Source organism: Chlorocebus sabaeus, chromosome 19 (genome assembly GCF_047675955.1).
Source record: "Chlorocebus sabaeus isolate Y175 chromosome 19, mChlSab1.0.hap1, whole genome shotgun sequence".
Classification (NCBI taxonomy): Eukaryota; Metazoa; Chordata; class Mammalia; order Primates; family Cercopithecidae; genus Chlorocebus; species Chlorocebus sabaeus.
In genome coordinates, this window is record NC_132922.1 from 30,568,204 (window position 1) to 30,586,971 (window position 18,768).

Below are 18,768 nucleotides of genomic sequence, written 5' to 3' on the forward strand. Positions count from 1 at the left end.
TTGAAGCCAACCCTGAAGAACACCTTTGTCTCTCAGCAGAAGAGGCTTCAGGCAATGTGGACCAAGCACCTGCACCGCTCAGGGCCTTTGAGATACCCGCATCTGCGCCCACAGCTTTCCACTGCCAGGCCCACCAACCTCCAAGTGGATTCTGGCTCTCTATAGCATTTCCTGGTAATTCTACTACTTTTAAGCCTGGCTAAATTCCAAGATAAATGACTCAAGATAGATAAAGTATTTGATCTCCAAACTGACAAAACAACAGTTAGTTTGTTTTCTAGCTATTATTTCGGTATTTGGCATTTACACAAAAGCACATGATGAAGTAAAACCTTACCTGCTGAAGACTAAAAATAAAGCTTGTTTCTTTCCAAGTCGTGTGCTTGGATCCTCACTATCAGGCGTCCCTTCCCGGCCCCTGGTCCCTAGTCCAGCCCCTGCTATCTGCAGGGACCTGCCTGGGCAGCCAAGTCTTGATCATCCCGGGACCTGGCAGCTGCCCTGGAAGAGAAGCGTTGCCAGAGCTGCACCCACCCTCCCTGGAGGTGGGAGGGCTTTCCTGGTCCCCCGGCTGGGCCAGAGCTGCCTTCGAAACACAGATCAGCCTGGGTCTCCTGCCCAGACTGCATGCTCCTGGGGGCAAGATGCCATCTTCTCCTGCCCTGACAAAACACCGCTGACAGGGGGTCCAGCCAAGCTCATCTTCCTTCCTGGAGGGCCATCTCCAGAGTGCTGTGGCCACGCCCGCACCACCCCTCCCACCACAGCAGCAGCTGCAGCTGCGGCTGCGTCCATTGTCTGGGGGTGGCCAGCTTAGTGTCCACCCTCACCTGGCAGCACAGTCCTCCCAGTACCATGGCCCCCCTTCCTTGGCATGAATCTCAGCCCTTTCCTACCTCAGGGAGCAGGAACTTTTCCAGGAAGCTGGGAGATCAACCAGGCCAAGGAATGGGACGGTGTATCAGACAAGGAGAGCTGAGGTCCAGGGTGTCCAGGGCCAGAGTGGACACTGCCAGCCCCAAGGCTGACAGCATCCTGACAGGACAGTGAGCCCAGATTCATGGAGAAGGGGACACAGTGATGAACAACTGGCAAACACGGGAATAATAAATTTATTATAATCACAGATGGTGGGGTAGTGCACATAAAAAGGGGGGACCTCTTCTCACCAGAGGGCTGCTGGCCAGTGCCCAGAGTGGCAGGCAACACAGGGAGGCGCTCCCCGCATGGCCCCGGCCCGCTGCCAGGCCCATTCTCTCTGGGTGGCTCAGTGTGTGGTGCTCTGAGGACGCAGGTCCCGAGGGCCTTGCTCTTCATCCTTCACAGTGGGGACATGGCCCTCATGCCAGCGGTGCAGGGGTGCCAGTAGCAGGATCCCCCGATGTCCCTGCTCCCTGGGTGCCCCACAGAGCTCAGCAGGAATGCCGTGAGGGCTGAGGCCCAGCTGGTGGCAGGAAGCCGGCAGCACCCATGGGCCAGCACTCCCTCCAAAAGGCAGCCTGTGCCCTGGACTTGGGGGCTTCCCTGGGGGGTGCTGCACCTGCCCAAAGCAGCGTAGCCTGAACCCAAAACTGTGACCAGAGAATCCCATGTGTGTTTTAAGGGTTTCCTATGTCCTCTGTGTTCTCCTATAGAAACAAGTAGCAGTGTGTCTAGCACGCACAAGATGCTCTAACAACACCCTGAGTGCACCTTCACGCTGCTGAGATGGACCTGGACCCTGGACAGGCCACGGTGAGAGCAGCCCGAGGATCGCATCTGGCTCCTTGGAGGAAGTCACATGGAGGGCCTTCTCTAAGAAGTCGGCCAACGGCCCCCAAGCAGCCCGCTTCACTGCGCCTATCCCAGTTCTATACAGGTGTGGGATTTCGTTTGGCAGGTCCCCAAGGCAGAAGATAAAAGCAGGAAAGCTAACCTAACCCCAGGCTCTCTAAGGAAGCCAACACCTAGAAGTGTCTGACAGGAGGCATGTGTCCTTGGCCCCGATGAGGCTGTGGGCCATCCCTGCAGTTATGGCTAGGCGGCTGAGAGGCAGGCCTGGTGGACGCTCTGGGCCCAGGTGTTGAGCAAGGCGGTGACCGAGTGCTTGTCCGGGAGCTGGAGCAGCCTGGAGGTCATGCAGCGGTGCACCGACTGGAGGAAGGGGTTGGCGTCTGCAACAATGTAGCAGGTGTGAACCTAAGGCAGCCAGTGCAGAGCTCGCTCCTGGCATACCCGGCAGTGCTCCGCAAGGGGCGGCCCCAGGCTCCAGCTGAAGCACCAGGAGGTGATGTCCTGCATGGTGCCCGGCCTTCAGGTTCTCCTCCCAGAGCCTCATCATCAGTGAAGAACTGAATCTGAACAGGATCTAGGGCTCTGCCTCTAACAACCTCGGGGACCCAGCCCGGCTCTGCTGTGCCAGCTCTGGGCTCAGGGAGACTGCCCCCTGCCACCGTAGTTCTCTCTGGAGCCACATCACCCAGATGGGGCCCTGCGCGCTCAAGCTGCCGGTGGGACCCATCAGCCCCGCCAAGGTAGTGGCCTCTGGGAAGCTAGTGGCCTCCGGGAAGAACAGGGTCTGTCCTTGAGCGATGGGCTTACTCACCCCTCACCCACTGAACACAACCATCCTGGACAGTTGACCTGACACAAGTTGAAGGGGCGAAGGGACACAGTGGGAGCAGAGACCCTTTCCTCTCAGGTGACCACTGGACAACCCGCTCCTATCTGTGCAGGAGGAGCCAGAAGAGGTTGAGGGAGGGGCTTGAGCTGGAGAGGGGCAGGAGCGCACAGCGGCTGTCCCCGCTGCAGTGGAAGCCTGGTTTTCCACAATGACCCTTGCTTGCCCTGGGTCCCCAGACAGCTCCTCTGGGTCTACCTACCGTACTGCCACTGCCGGTCGATCCACAGTGGGCTTTGGGCAGGATAGTCAGCGGGCACACTGAGCTCCAGCGGTGGCACACTTGGGAGGTCCTTGTCATCTGCAACACAGAAGGCTGTATCTGTGACCTGAACAAGCCCCAGCCTGCCCTGCCTCACAGCCTTGCTCTGGAATGGGACTCTTCACACCCTGGGAGGTTCTGGTGAGGCTTGTGGCAAAGCCTGCAAGAGGTCTCTCTGACTCTCAGATTTCCAAACATGAAGCCTGGAGTGCCCTGCATCGATGGGTGCCCAGAGGTCCTGCCTACCACCTCCCTAGGGCCCCAGAGCCACATCTGTGTTGGGGAGGTGAGAGTGTGTGGGCTTTGGCAGTGAGGACTGAGGCATCATCAGGCTGTCTGGGGCCCGGTGTGTATGAGGATAGAGCAGACAGCCTGGCGGGGCGTGAATACAGGGGGGGTTCTGGGCGCTGTGCCCTCTGGCTCAGACGGCAGAGTCCTGGGGCTGTAGTCAGGGTCTGCTTTCCCATGCCAGCCCCAGCCCTCTGGACACTCACCCAGCTTGCAGATCAGGTGGACAGTGCCATTGTTGCTGCAGTGAGAAGGGTCCAGGTTTACTAGGAACTTGGGGTCCAGCCTGGCCACCTCGCCCTGGAGCACACTGGGGATGCTCTGCCGCTCATCATCCTCAAGCCTGCGCTTCCGGGTGCACACCACCGGGGCCCTGGGGAGGCGGCATGGTGACCACACCGGGCACATGCGGCCCAGGGCTGGCCGCCCTCCGCGAAGCCCAGCCCAGCTGGACGTACGTGATGGGTGGGCCGTGAATGGCGGTCATGGCTGGAACGAATGTGCGGTACAGGGAATGGTTGAAGACAGGTGAGCGGATGTTGGCCAGGACGGCGTCCAGGAGCGGCTGGCATAGGTACTGCTGTTTGGTCGGTGGCACCGGGGGCGGTGGGGGAGTGGGCTGGAGGCAGGATGGGCACGGTCAGCAGCCCAGGACCCGAGGGTTCCCCATTTAGGGGGCTTTCACACCCCAGGCCCGTTGTCACTCACAGCCAGATTCCTGAGGCCTCTCTCACAGCCTCCACCCTTGTGCAGACAATGTTGGCTGATCCTGGGAATAATCCCCCACCCCTACAGCCTGTCTTCCCTACAGTCCCTGCCTCCTCTGAACTGGGTGGAGGAGGCACCCATGGGGGCCATAGACAGAGGGTGACTTCTCCCATGCTCCCATCCAGCACAGCAGACCTGGCCTGGAAGCCTCGTGCGCAGGGTCCAAGGTCAGGCCCAGCCCCCACCCAGATGCCCTGACCTTGAAGGACCATCCCAGCGGTGCTCCCAGGAGCTCTTGGGGGAGCCCTGGTTCCCCTAGGGGTGTCTGGCATCCCACTCACCACCGCCATGTCATTCTTGAGTTTCTCCAGGGCGATCTCACACTTTTGCAACGTCTTCAGGGGACACCTGCAGAGAGAGACAGGACTTGGGCTAACCTCTGTGCTGGAAGAGTGGGAGACGTGGCAGCTCTCAGGCTGGGATCCCAACCACTGCCACTGGGCCTTGGCCATCAGAAACCTCCTCTGCAGGAGCTCCTACCAGTTGACTGGCTGTTCCCAGACCCAGAGTTGAAGGCAGGCAGCCCTCAAACCCAGGAGTTGCTTGTCCCTGGTTGGCAGAGTGAGGCGACGGGGCAAGAGAAGGGACAGTGGCCAGGCCCCTGATTAGGCTGGGAATGCCTCATTCTCATGTAGGCCAGTCCCTGCCCCGCTCATCCCTATAACCCTAACAAAGGATCAGCCCATGAAGGCCTGGAGGACCACCCAGTAGTGACTGGCATTCTATCCAGACAAGCAGAACAGAGAGACCCTTCTAGACAGGGGTGGGGGGAATAGCCTGAGTTGAGGTGAGAGGGAGGTATATGCCAGTGCCCATGCAGTTTGGAGGCACTGCCTGAGCACTGATCCTCACAGCACCATGGCCAGTGGCCCTGCCTTTCACCTGCTTCTCACCAGAGCCATCTTGTTTCATTTTCAAGACAGCACACACGAGCTACAAATGGGTAACTGAGATGCAGTCACCTGCCCATGGTCACCGGCAAGTCAGGGGCAGAACTCCAGGTCAGGCTCAGGCCCATCAGGGCCAGCTGATGGTGAGGCCACTGCAAGCTGGGCCCCTGGCTGCTGGCTGGTGAGGTCTGGCTGTAATGGCCCAGCATGAGGGCCACAGCAGCAGCCAGGAGTAGGGCAAAGGCTGGGCACCGGCCAAGATGAAGCCTGGGCTTGAAGCCTCAGCACACACCAGAGTGGAGCCTTGGAGGCCTCTGGCCAGGGCTCAAAGAGCTGCCTGGTGCCTTTGCTAAATCCACATCATCACCAAGTGCTCATCCAAGGCTGGGCTATCCATGCCCCTGTGGACCCTCCGTGGGCTGTGTGCAAAGCTCACCGCTTCGAGGGGTCTGTCAGAATATCCAGAAGGCTCTTCATCTTACTCAGGTCCTTTTTTCTGTCTGGTACAGAAGAGAGGACACTAAGACACAAGCCCGGCAGTGTCCCCAGGGTGCAGGCCCTGCCCCGGCCGCAGCCCACCTTCGTTCTTGTCGATCTTGTTGATCATGCGACGCAGGGGCTCGATGTACTTGGACAGCTGCTTCAGCTTGTCCAGGTACTGCTGCTCCTCGGCCTGGCTGGAGCCGGCTGGGCTCATGACAGAGCTGGGGTTCACTGCAGGACACAGGTGGGTGAGGCCACTCGACCCTCAGGCAGGGAGCGTGAGCTCTGAGAGACCCAGAGCTCGCACACCCAGTATGAGCAGAGGCCTCATAATGGTGAGTTGTGACCTCAGCACCTCAACCCACTAGGCCAAGTACAGGTCACACGATGGGGCCATGGACCCCAGGCCCAACTTACCAGGTGTGTTTAAAGGTCCAGGTGAGGGGACACTGAAGTTCTGTGGGGTCCGCGCCGTCACTGGGCTCTGGGAGGGCTGTGGTGAAGGGCTGGGCAGGAAGCTACTGGGGGACGGGGCAGGGCCGGAGCTGCAGGCAAGTGAGAGAAACATGTGAGCTGGGGTCCAGGCAGGGCCAACCTTGAGGTCCAGGCAGGGAGGGACACCCCAGGCCAGGCCTACCTGACGTTGGAGTTGGGCTGTGAGCCAGGCTGGCCAGGCTGTGGGGACGGCTGCGGGGGAGGGGGCATCGACTGTGGGGTCTGCACCTGCTGGCCCGGTGATGGCGAGGACAGCATGGGGAGGCTGCTCTGGCTGACCTGGAAGTGGAGGGGCTCAGCTGGCGCACTGCCACACGCCCGCCCACCTCCACACCACCTGCCCACCTCACACACAGGCCCGTCCTCCCGCACAGCCTCACCACACACCTGTGTCTTCATCCAAATGCCACCAGGACATACACACAGGCACACTCCCCCAGCATGGCACACAGCATGAGGTGACCAAGGAACTGGCAGGGGGGCCACGCAGGGCAGCCCTTGCTCCTTGGCCAGGGGCCCACGGAGACACAGGCTTTGAGGGCTGTGTCATAGATGTGTGAGGAAAAGGGCAGTCTGGGAGGTAACGCCCTCGGCTGGCACTAGCCTGGCCTTCCCTGCCACGCCTGCCTGTCCTGTGATGTGCTCCTTTGTGGGTTGGTGAGGACCTTGCTCTGCTGACCAGTGGGACTGTCTTCCCACATGCTTCCACAAGCCCCCGCAGCCCACAGGCTGACTGCACCAAGGACAATCCCGGTGGCCGCGGCCATCTGTTTGGTTAACACATGCAGCTGCAGGGCTGGTCCCAGGCTGTGTCCCACCTGGACCTGCTTAATTGGAGTGAGGTGGCCCAGGGAGCCACACACACACCCATGGTGGCACTGATATCAGCCCACACCAGTGCCCCTGGGAGACGCGAGCTACTCAGTGTCAAAGACACCTGGGCCCACAGCCTGGTTCTGCCATGCAGGTGTGCACCTGAGTCCTCTGAGGCCCTGTGTGTCTGCAGAGCAAGGCTGCTGCTCTGCTCCCCAGGCCTTATTGGGCACGATACAAATAAGATCGATCAGCCCATTGTCTGCACAAGGGACACCACTGTCTTCATCCGTAAACTCTAGGGATGAAACCACACCACCCAGGCATCAGGGACAAGCATGTGTGAAACACCCACACCTTCCTGGGGTGGAGCACAGATGGCAGTTTTGATGGGGAGGACAGCTTCCTGCCAGACCTGGGTGAATGGCCTCCCCTAGAGGGACTCTCAGCAAAGAGGGCTGCCTTGTCACACTGGGGGAACCCTGAAGGCCCTGCTAGCTTCAGAGGCCCCCATGGGCCCACGGTGGCATTTCCCACACCCTAGTCAACCCCCTGCATGCCGAGCATCCCCTCACAGCCTGCCTAGGAGCCAGGTCCCTGGACCGTCCATTTCTGTAGACCAACTCAGTGCTTCTCCTGGGGCACTCTGGCCATGAGCACCTGCCTGGGGCCATGGCTCACACAACCCCCCAAGCACCTCCACCACAGTGCTGTGAGTACTGGGACAGGACTGCTGCTTTCAAAGCTCCTTAAATTGGGAACCAGGCCCAGAGCCCACAAACAGAATGCTGCCCTCCTCACCACCCCACCAGGCAGCAGAGGGCAGGGTGGCACTGCCCTTTCAGCACCACCTGGATCAAGCTCCTGGAGCGGAATGCTCTTTCTGTCCTGCCTGTTCCATGGGGTGTGCCTGACAGTGCTGCAAGGGACGTTGGGTGCAGGCCGCTCCTGAACCACATGTGCTGGGAGACCAGGGGGTAGGGGCCTAAGGCACAGGGTGTGACCATAGCAGGGCACTTCCAGCATGGCTGGGTCCCCAGCAGCCCCGTCACCACTCTGCCTTTCCTGACCCGTGCCTGACTTGCTGCTGCTCTCTACCTGCACCCCAGAAAGCTGTCTCACAAGCTCATCTCTTTCTGCTTGAAGGTCAGGCCCCTCCCCCTCGCCTCTCTCTGACCGCCTCTTCCAGAAAGGCGCTGTGCCTGAGCAGCTGGCCCTTCTAGGAGACGGTCAGCTCTTGTCTGCGGCCTAAAGCTCAGCGTTTCTCTGAGGAGCAAGGCAGCTGCAGGCTGAGCAGAGGCCGCCGAGCAGGGAAGGCCACCACACGGCCCTCATTGCCACTTGAGAGTTCTCATCTGCTCTCGAACCTCAGGAAGCCCAGCACCCACTTTGGCCCCGAAGCAGCAATTTCACCAGCCACGCCCGTGGGACCCCCAAGCACCCACCCAGAACTTAGGTCTATCTCAGTTCTTCAGCTGCTCCAGGCCACGGCAGCTGGCAGCCAGCAGAACCCAGAGGATGGGAGGCAGGGAGATTTCTAGTGGGAAGAAAAATAAATGAAGGGCACCCTTTCATTTCCAAGAGCACGAGAACAGGAAGCCAGGCCCTGTGCCCAGGTGTCAGTGGTAGACAGTCCAAGTCCAGCACCTGGGATGAGAAGCAACGCCCCAAAGACTCATCTGAAGACAGAACTGGCTCTAGAGAGGCAGCCAGAGAGGTGAGAAAGAAACCTCCCAGCCCTTGGGCTCATGTCGGGTCTGGGACTGGAGCAGGAAACAGGGAGGCAACAGTGCCTCTCCAGTCAAAGGATAAGCCCCTAGCGGGCACAGGGCCAAGGACCAAGGGGAACTGCTGCTCTGCGCACTCTCTGGTCATATTCGGCCAGGGGCGCGGGTGCCGGTGTGTCACAGCTACTAGCAAAGGGCCCAGGACAAGAATGTCACACCTGCTAGGGAAAGAGCTTCTAAGTGCACACCACCTGTCACCTGTGTCACAGGTTGGGAACAGGGAGCTCAGAGGGAAGTGACTTGCTTAAGGTCACCCTAGTGATGAAGGGAGCTCAGGCACGTTAAACATCAACACCCCAGCAACAATGGCATGAACTGCATTTCTGGGAAAGGGACCCACACAGCAGCCTGGAGCTGAAGGCAGGTGAACACAGAGTAGGCCAGAGAGGAGGTGGGAGGGCAGAAAGGCTGGTCCAAGGAGCTCCATCCCACAGAGGAACCCTCAGACAAGGCTGGCGGCACTGCGCGCTCCCCCCGATATACTGGGAACCGTTCCTCGCTCCAGGCTCCAGCACTCAGTGTGCCCCCTAGAGGCACTCCCCAGGGCGCAGTGGAACACAGCTTTCACCCTGGCAGCTGGCAGCCAGCAGAGCCCAGAGGATGGGAGGCAGGGAGATTTCTAGTGGGAAGAAAAACAAACGAAGGGAACCCATTCATTTCCAAGAGCACGAGGGCAGGAAACCAGGCCCTGTGCCCAGGTGTTTGTGGCAGGCAGTCCAAGTCCAGCACCTGGGATGAGAAGCAGCTCCCCAAAGACTCATCCAAAGACAGGCTCTAGGCTCTAGGGAGGCAGCCAGAGAGGCGAGAAAGAAAACTCCCAGTCTTTGGGCTCATGTCAGGTCTGGGATTGGAGCAGGGAACAGGGAGGCAACAGTGCCTCTCTAGTCAAATGACGAGCCCCTAGTGAGGAAGGCACTGCCTGCTTACACCTGCCAAGGGAGGATTGTGGCATGGGTTATGCCACCCCCTGGGCCCCTGTGCTGGGCACCGTATCCAGCATGCACCCAGCACAGAATCCTGCTTGGACCTGGTAGCCTGAGTCCGTGAGGCATGCCCACCGTTACAGGAAGATGCAGCCATGGGCCGTCAAGACAGAGAGAGGAAGCCCGGGCCCTGCGAGCCCTCTGGAGAAGAGCCCATGGGGCACGTATGTTCCCACTCTTTCAGCTCCACCTGTTTTCTTGCACCCAATTTGTTGCCACAAGGAAAGAACAAGAGCAGACAGGCAGTGTGGTCTCCAGACTTTGTCTTGCTGACTGCTGAGGGCAGGTGGCTGGAAGGACAGTGGCCACTGGATGGCCAACTGGACACACCAGAGTCAGCAGGTTCTGGCTCCTGAGAGCTCAGATGGGACACAGTGGGGCAATTCCGGTGAGGTCAACAGATATGTTCCTGGGACAAACTCTCTTTTCTCGGAAGGGACTGGATTGAAAGATAATGACACAAAAGCAGCAGCACACCTCTGGAGCCAGCTGGTGTGGGCAGGTGAATGCCCTTGGTACACGGGGCCCAGCATGCCTCATGTCCCCAAGGCTGTCCCACAGCCAGGTATGGGAGGCTGTACCAGGGAGCCTGGTACTACAGCCCAACGTAGAGGGCTGAGCTGGGGGAGGGCCCTCTGCGGGGACGGCCAGGACCAGCAAGGGCTACAGAGCAGCTGCCTGGGCAGCAGGGAGGCCTCCACTCCAGGGTGTCCCTCCATTGGCTTTTCTCCCTCCCTAAACTACTGCCAGTTTCCTTTCTTGCAGCTGACAAGCATGAACAAATCTGCTTTAAAAACACAGAACAAGGCTGGGTGCAGTGGTTCAGGCCTATAATCCCAAAACTTTGGGTTGCCGAGGCGGGCGGATCACCTGAAGTTAGGAGTTCAAGACCAGCCTGGCCAACATGGTGAAACCCCATCTCTACTAGAAATACAAAAATTAGCCAGGCATGGTGGCAGGCGCCTGTAATTCCAGCTACTTGGGAGGCTGAGGCAGGAGAATCACTTGAACCCAGGAGGTGGAGGCTGCAGTGAGCCAAGATCACGCCGTTGCACTCCTACCTGGGGGACAAGCATGAGACTCTGTCTCAAAAAAAGAAAAACAAACAAATAAACAACAACAACAACAAAACAGAAACAAAACCAGAACTTTGCCCCAGTTCTGTGCCTTCTTTCCTCTTTCCATAAATCCTGTGGCTTTTGTCTACTGCCAGGACAAGGAATACTTTCTAAATGCCGCCGCATTTGTCCTCAGTGAACAATCCCAAAGGTTCAGAGGTGTGCCCCTCACTGCCAGTGCGAATGGGCGGAACCTGGTGACTAAATCTGTGTGGAGTTAGCCAGCATCTTCCCATGCCGGTGCTCTCACTCAACCCACACAGTGCAAAGAGGACAAACCAGAATTCTCCATGGCATTTACTCCAAGGCACTAACTTTTTGGCTTCATCATATATTTCTCTATCCTTCCTCTGCTCCACCTTACCTCCTTGCCTATGGGGATTGGAAGCTTCTAAAGAGAGTGAGACCTATTAGCTGGCATAACTCAGGGCAGCCTTAATCTAAGGGCCAGGGAAGGTTGGGGAGGGAAAGACTGAGTGGGTTTGGGAACTGGTGGGAAGGAGGGAGGGAGGGGCTGCCTATGAGAAGTCTAGGTGGCAACACCAGCAGCTGGGTATGGGGAGTGGCCAGCCCACAACACAGTATGGGCAAGCCAAAGCCCAGGACAGAGCCTGGTCTTGCGGGATAATGAGGGGGCCCACCCGGGAGTGCCCAGTAAACAAGAAGGAGGAGCCAGGTCATCAGCCCAGCAGGAAGGGGAGTGAGGAGTTGCCAGAAGAGGCCAAGGCGCAAGGGTTTCATTCGAGCCCTCAATACTGACTTGGTGGCTCCCTGGGGGCACTCTCAGTCTGTAAAAGGGGCTAAATGTTCGAACTATGACCTGCTGCAACGAGAAACAGTGAGGCTCTGTACACAAAGAGCTTAGCTCAAGGCCTGGCACTGGCACGTATCACACACTGAAAACATTGGGGACTTTTTGTGTTTATAAAAATCAGTCCTACACGCTGCTACTAAAGTCATTCCTCCACATAACAACCCAACCTGATTCTGTGAACCCAGTGGATACTAAGCCAGAGGCTACGGGAAAGGAGAAGAAGCAGTTTTAGCAGACAAAAGTGCAGAACCCAAAGGGGTCTGTCTGGTCAAGGAGACACCAGCAACATGTGAGTGGATCGCGGAGCTCACAGCCTCCAGGCCATGGGGAACTGCACCCTGGCTTCTGCCCACACTGGCCTCCTTTCCACCACAGCCAAACAACCTACTTCCTCACTCCCAACTTCCGCTCCTCTGGAGAGCTCTTTCACCAAAGCCTTTCCACCAGCCGATTCCAGGCACTTCCTCCCGCTGTAATTCAACAACTACCAAAAAGGAGATCGCTGCCAGAGAACCTAAGTTCCAGTCAGTAACTATGTAAATGGCACATCTCGGGTAACCCAGGGGGTTAGTATGCAGGGAAGGCAAAAGCTTAACATGCACCCAGTGGGGGCCCAGGCCACTCTCTTGGCAGTGTGTGGTGTGTGGCACCCGACCTGGGGCCACATGGACCAAGGGCCATCCTGGCTCAGCCTCCACTTCTTCCTCTGTAGAACAGAGCTGCAGAGACAGCGCTGCACAGGCCAGGGTGGTGGCAGTGCCTGCACCTGGGCATTCAGGGATGGGCAGGGACCACTGTCTGCTAGGACTATAGAGGCATTTCCCCTAAAACAGAAACTGAATTGTAAAGTTCTTTTGGCAAATTTGAGGTTTCCACAACAAACCCACTAAAATGGAAAGCCTGTATGATTAGAGAACTTCAGCATCATTTTATTCTCAGAACCTTAGCACAGTGCATGGCACACAGAATGCATGTGGTAACTACTTGTTAAACAAATGACTGTACCATGGAGCAATTCCAAATTTCATACAATAAAGAGAAGCCAGGAATTCATATCCCTGAAAAGCAAAATGTACACAGAAGTCTACCTCTACCTAGAAAGGGGATGTTTATTACAAATTACACACTCTACACAGCACACTCTACAACAGCATGGCCCAATGCCATCTTGGCCACAAAGGCCACGTTCTGGAGTCTGTGCTGTCCACTGCAGCAGCCACTAGCTTCCCTGTGGGCAAATGAGGGCTTGAAATTTATTTGGTACAACTGAGGAACTGCATTTTTTCATTTTATTTAATTTTAGTTGACTTTTGGGTTTTTTTTTTTTTTTTTTTTTTTCCATTTTTAAAATATATGGCCGGGCGCGATGGTTCATGCCTGTAATTCCAGCACTTTGGGAGGCTGAGGCAGGTGGATCACGAGGTCAGGAGATCAACACCATCCTGGCTAACACGGTGAAACCCCGTCTCTACTAAAAATACAAAAAATTAGCCAGGTATGGTGGCGGGCGCCTGTGGTCCCAGCTACTCAGGAGGCTGAGGCAGGAGAATGGTGCAAACCCAGGAGGCAGATCTTGCAGTGAGCCGAGATTGTGCCATTGCACTCCAGACTGGGCCCAGAGAGCGAGACTCTGTCTCAAAAAATAAAAAAATACACACATATATATATATATGTTTTCCCATGAAAAATAAAATATATATGTATATATAATTAGAGATAGTATGTCGCTATGTGAACCAGGCTGGTCTCAAACTCCCAGCCTCAAGTGATCCTCCCATCTCGGCCTCCTGAGGTGTTGGGATTACAGGCATGAGCCCCTGTGCCCGGCCTCATTTTAGTTAATTTAAATGTAAACAGCCACACATGCTTAGATAGCACAGCTCTAGAAAGCAAAACTTTTGCTTAGCTTCTGTTTTATTTTTATCATGAAAATGTGTACAGTATAACTATTTTAAGCTGAAAAGACCCAGATATTTATTCATATCCTCTCAACAAGCACAAGCTGGGCTTAGCTTCATTTAAAAAAAAAAAAAAAAAGGTGACTGTGGGGTTTGGCACTCTGAAAGCCACCATAAAGGAAGTCACCAGCAATGATAATGACAGGTGTGCTTTACAAAGGCGCTCAAAGGACGCCCCGAGCTCCCAGCCGTGCCCTGGGCGCTGCCCCGTTAAATACCTGTGCCATGGGCTGTCTGCCCAAAGGGATGGAGCTTGACGGGACGGCAGACACAGCGGTGGTAGGCGGGAACCGGGCTCTTATGTGCATCCCACCTTGGGCCAAGGCTTCCGTGATCATCTTTGAGGACAGAGGGACAACAGACAAGGTGATCGCAACAAAGAAACTCAGTGCCTGGGCAGGTGGAGAGGACATGTGTAGCCTCTGCAAGAAGGAGCACCAGGGTGAGGAACCCTTGGACAGCTCAGGGCAGCCTGGGAGGGGAGGCCGCCCACACATTCAAGCCCACAGCACCTCCAGGTCTATCTGGGCATTGGGAATCTAGAAGATTTGCCAACAATGCTGCTTCCAGACCTTTCTATTCTATTGGCTGCTCTCCTGCACTGGTGTCCTCAACACACTTCTGAACACACCTCACTAACAGATTAGAATTCTACAGCCCACAGAACCATCAGAGCCAGACCTTGAGGGCCCGCGCTGGTATTTCTGGAGACCAGGCTCCCGGGGACAGATGTCAACAGTACATTCCGCCAAAGCTTGTGATGAGAACACTCGACTCCCACTGAACCATGAGCTCAGGTAAGCCTGCTCACAGCATCCTTCCTTCTCAGTGGCACACTTCTTACAGCCCAAACCCAAATCATCCACCTCTCCTCCTCCAGGCCTGAGGCTGCTGGTTCTGGTATCTATTGAGGAACTGGTTTTCTTTCATAACAAAAATGGGCAAAGGTGAGCAAGAGAAGCCTAGGGGGACTGCTTGGCAGGCCTCTGCCCTGATGAGGAAGTTCACCTCCACAGGGATGTGAGTCAGGAACTCCAGTATGAGCCAGGACCATTTCCCTCATCAATGGACACTTCTTGAACTACAAAGGCAGCAGGGCAGCTGAGCACTGTTGTGGGCCCAGGCCCGACCACTCTTGCTCTGGGCTCTGAGTTGGGGATAGGGCCCGAGTCTCGTTTCTAGAGAGCAAGGCCTACAGGCACTTAGGATGGTAACAAACTAGAATAAAACACGCCAGGCTCAGAAAGAAAGCAGGACTGATCCACGGAAAAACAACGCATCTCATGGTGGGAGGCTGTGCTCTGGGTCCCAAGCTCCGGAAGGTGCTGCCAGCCTTCAGTGCAGGCAGCGACGGATGCCAGTAACAGAGCTCCAGCAGGAGAGTGGCTGCAGGGAGACCTGTGGCCTCACACACAGGGCCCACACTCACAACCATGGGCACACACAGGAGGCACGAGAAGCCGGGGTGACACAGCCTAGCAGATGCCAACCAGAACCTCACTCGTTCCTCCTGCAGCCAGAACAACAAATGAACTAACTGGGGGTGAGAAACAAAGAAGCGATCTCAATGGGGTAAGAGTCTATTTACCACTACCTGCGGCACTTCGGAGGAGCCCGTCTGAGAGTGCGGCAGTGCTCAACAGCACTCGCCACAAGGGAGAAAAGCCTGGAAGTAAGTCAGATGGTATGAGAGAAGCAAACTTTTTTCCAGGAAGAGAAAAACAAACAAAAAAATACAAGGAAGGCAAAGCTTAAGTCTAATGTACTGCTGACTGGTGTTCTTATAACTGAGAACTCCTGATAAGGAAAGCCCAATTTGTTTCAACTACAAATGCCAACCCAAAAGCACCAGTTATGTCTACTGGATCCGACGAGCCAGGCAGCTCTCAACAACACTTCACTACTTCCCAACACACATCTACCCAGAGAGGAGTCCAAAAAACCTCTCCCCGCTCCCAGGTCTGACTCTCCCCACTGCAGTCACTGTGCAGAAGGGTCCACAGAAAAGACAGAGAGGGTCCTCCAGGGTGGCCAAAGCTTCAGTAGAGCAGCTGTGAATCAGCAATGCCACATACACGTCTATAATGGAGGTCTGTCTTTGATAATCCTTTGTGACTTGTAAATTAGAGTTTGGTTTTCACATACTAAAAGAACAGAAGGTTAAATGACAAAGTATTATAGGGACTGTTTAAAAATGAGATGCATGGCCAGGCACAGTGGCTTACGCCTGTAATTGCAGCACTTTGGGAGGCCAAAGCGGGCACATCTCTTGAGGCCAGGAGTTCAAGACCAGCCTGGCCAACATAACGAAACCCTGTCTCTACTAAAAATACAAACATTAGCCAGGTGTGGTGGCGCATACCTGTAATCCCAGCTACTTGGGAAGCTGAGGCAAGAGAATTGCTTGAACCCAGGAGGTGGGGTTGCAGTGAGCCAAGATCAAGCCAACGCACTCCAGCCTGGGCAACAGAGCAAGACTGTCTCAAAAAAAAAAAACAAAAAAACAAAAACAAACAAACAAACAAAAAACAAAAACCCGGCACGGTGACTTATGCCTGTAATCCCAGCACTTTGGGAGGCCAAGGTGGGCGGATCACCTGAGGTCAGGAATTCAAGACCAGCCTGACCAACATGGAGAAACCCTATCTCTACTAAAAATACAAAATTAGCCAGGCACAAGCCTGTAATCCCAGCTACTTGGGAGGCTGAGGCAGGAGAATCTCTTGAACCCAGTAGGCGGAGACTGCAGTGAGCTGAGATTGCGCTATTGCACTCCAGCCTGGGTGACAGAGTAAGAGCCTCTGTCTTTAAAAAAAAAAAAAAAAAAAAAAAAAAAAGAAAGAAAACGAGATGCATTCTGTCCTGTTTCTTGCTTTTTTAAAGAGACAAGAGTCTTGCTCTGTCTCCCAGGCTACAGTGCAATGCTGTCATCACAGCTCACTGCAGCCTCGAACCCCTGGGCTTGTGTCATCCTCCCATCTCAGCCTCCCGAGTAGCTGGGACTGCAGACATGCACCACTGTGCCCAGCTAATTTTTTATTTTTATTTTTTTGTAGAGACAGGGTCTTGCTGTGTTGCCCAGGATAGTTTTGAACTCCTGGTCTCAAGTGATCCTCTCACCTCTTTTCCCAAAGTGTTGGGATTACAGGCATGAGCCACTGTGCCTGGCATGTCCTGGTTTTACAGGGGAGAAAGAGAAGTCTGCTCTGTCCTGCTAAATCCCCCTGTGGGTGACATTGCCCTTCTCAGCTACATAAATAACACTGGAAACAGAACCAGGTGTGCACAGCACAAGGCTGAGCAATTTTTCTAGAATACTCAGTCCCAGGCTACCCTTTACCACACCCATCACCATAGTACTGCAAAGGGCCTAATAGGACGCCTCTCTTCAGCTCTAAGATGGGCTTGAGAGACAGGGCATGGAGGGCTGCCTGCATTGGGGCCCCCAATCCCAGAATTTCATTCATGAACTCAGAGGCCTGTTTTCACAGCATGCAGCAGCTTACACATACAAAGCTGCAACACGTGGTCACCATGTCCTGACGTCCACTGTGTGAACAACACAAGGGGAGCTCCAATCTGCATCTCTGACCTCCTGGTTAGATGGTGGCTGATCAGATCTGAAGGCCCTCAAAGTGAACCAGTCACTCACCTCTATCAGTTTCAGGAACAATCTAGGAACAATCTAGGACATCAAGATATGTGTCATTGGTAACAGCAAAAAATTGGAAATTATTACAAGGTCCAAGAACAAGACGGTAACTGAGGATGGCAGGAGACATTCACAGAGTATGATGAGAGTCCCTTGGCGTCGACCAGGGCTTTCTAATTAAAGGAGAACATTTCATCCCATGTTGATGTGGAAGATGCTGCACAAAAACCGCAGGATAGCATGGCCTTGATTATGGGAAAGAACCAGAAAGGACACCAGACTTTCTCTCTCATGGAATGGTTCTCTTACTTCTATTCCTCTCCACTTTCTGGGTTCTACAGTTACTTTTAAAGTTTTTAGATCAGAGTACCATAGCCTCACCTGGTCACTGTGCCAATTCAAGATTCAAAAGAAGATCATCAATCCAGAGGGCCCCTCAGAGCACTTGCTGCGCCCAAACCCCCCCATCCCCCAGCAGGGGGAGCTGCTATTGGTGGAACAATACAGTGAGGGTGTCCAGTCAGCCCCCAAGAAACTGCACTGCTTGCAACAAGGCAAGACCAAGCTCTGAGAGAAAACCAGCAGAATGCAGGTTACAGAATTTCAAGGTGCTACATTTGGACTGAGAAGCACCTCATAGATACGCCCTACCCACTGCTGGACTTTGAGAAACTACAAGGCTCCTCTGCCACTAGCACTTGGGAATCCCCTGCAAGGCAGCACATGGTGCCACAGGGCAGGTAGGCAATGATCCTTAAAACACTAAACTCATTCGGCAATGAACCACAGTGGTAACCACTCTCCACCCTTCCTGTGCCAGCTGGGCGGGGACCTCCACATGAAACAAGGGGTGGAGAAACTGACAGGAAGACCAGCGCTTCAAGGACAGGCTCAGCATGGGCCATGAGCACACACAGCTGGCATCCTGCTTCTGGAAGGTGATGGGATGCCAGTGAGACTGCAGAGTGGACACTTCCTTGAGCTAGAAGCCTAACGAACGTACCAGCTGGGCCTGCACCAGCTGAGAACATGGGCTGTTCCATGGCTGTTCACTTTCCAAATACCAAGAAATGGAAAGAAAAGGAAAGTTCGGCTAGGCACAGTGGCTCATGCCTGTAATCCCAGCACCTTGGGAGGCTGAGGCAGGTGGATCACTTGAAGTCAGGAGCTTAGGACCAGCCCGGCCCATCTCTACTAAAAATACAAAAATAAATAAATAAATAAATAAATAAAATAAATTAGCTGGGCATAGTGGCGCATGCCTGTAGTCCCAGCTACTTGGGAGCAAAGGCAGGACAATTGCTTGAATCTGGCAGATGGAGGCTGTAGTGAGCCAAGATTGCACCACTGCACTCCAGCCACTCTAGCCTAGGTGACAGAGCAAGACTTTGTCCAAAAAAAAAAAAAAAAAAAAAAAAAAAGGAAGGAAGGAAGGAGGGAAGGAGGGAGGGAGGGAAGGAGGGAAGGAGGGAAGGAGGGAGGGAGGGGAGGGAGGGGAGGGAGGAGGGGGAGGGAGGGAGGGAGCAGGCAGAGGGAGGGAGGCAGGAGTTCTAGGCTGGGAGTGATGGCTCATGCCTGTAATCCCAGCACTTTGGGAGGCTGAGGCGGGTGAATCACTTGAGGTCAGGAGTTCAAACCGCCTGGCCAACGTGGTGAAACCCTATTGCTACTAAAAATACAAAAATTAGCCAGGTGTGGTGGTGTGTGTATGTAGTCCCAGCTACTTGGGAGGCTGAGGCACAAGAATCGCCTGAACCCAGGAGGCAGAGGTTGCAGTGAGCCGAGATCGCGCAACTGC

The 18,768-nt window shown here is 55.1% G+C and overlaps 1 protein-coding gene across 8 annotated transcripts in view; it reads right to left on the reverse strand.

Moving 5' to 3' along the window:
• Positions 1 to 1,094: 1,094 nt before the first annotated feature.
• Positions 1,095 to 18,768, reverse strand: part of MED15 (mediator complex subunit 15) — an 84,706-nt gene continuing 67,032 nt past the window's right edge. For 4 of the 8 annotated variants that reach the window (XM_073006985.1, XM_007974980.3, XM_073006984.1 and 1 more), the window contains 10 exons: positions 13,537 to 13,656; positions 5,988 to 6,124; positions 5,768 to 5,895; positions 5,447 to 5,581; positions 5,304 to 5,367; positions 4,259 to 4,325; positions 3,668 to 3,828; positions 3,416 to 3,582; positions 2,862 to 2,960; positions 1,095 to 2,153 (listed from right to left, as the gene is read on the reverse strand). In XM_073006985.1, coding sequence (XP_072863086.1) covers positions 2,017 to 2,153; positions 2,862 to 2,960; positions 3,416 to 3,582; positions 3,668 to 3,828; positions 4,259 to 4,325; positions 5,304 to 5,367; positions 5,447 to 5,581; positions 5,768 to 5,895; positions 5,988 to 6,124; positions 13,537 to 13,656 — 1,215 coding nt within the window. In that variant the 3' untranslated portion in view covers positions 1,095 to 2,016. The remainder of the gene's footprint in view (positions 2,154 to 2,861; positions 2,961 to 3,415; positions 3,583 to 3,667; positions 3,829 to 4,258; positions 4,326 to 5,303; positions 5,368 to 5,446; positions 5,582 to 5,767; positions 5,896 to 5,987; positions 6,125 to 13,536; positions 13,657 to 18,768) is intronic. The other 4 variants (XM_037994760.2, XM_073006986.1, XM_007974976.3 and 1 more) reach the window with 1 other exon arrangement.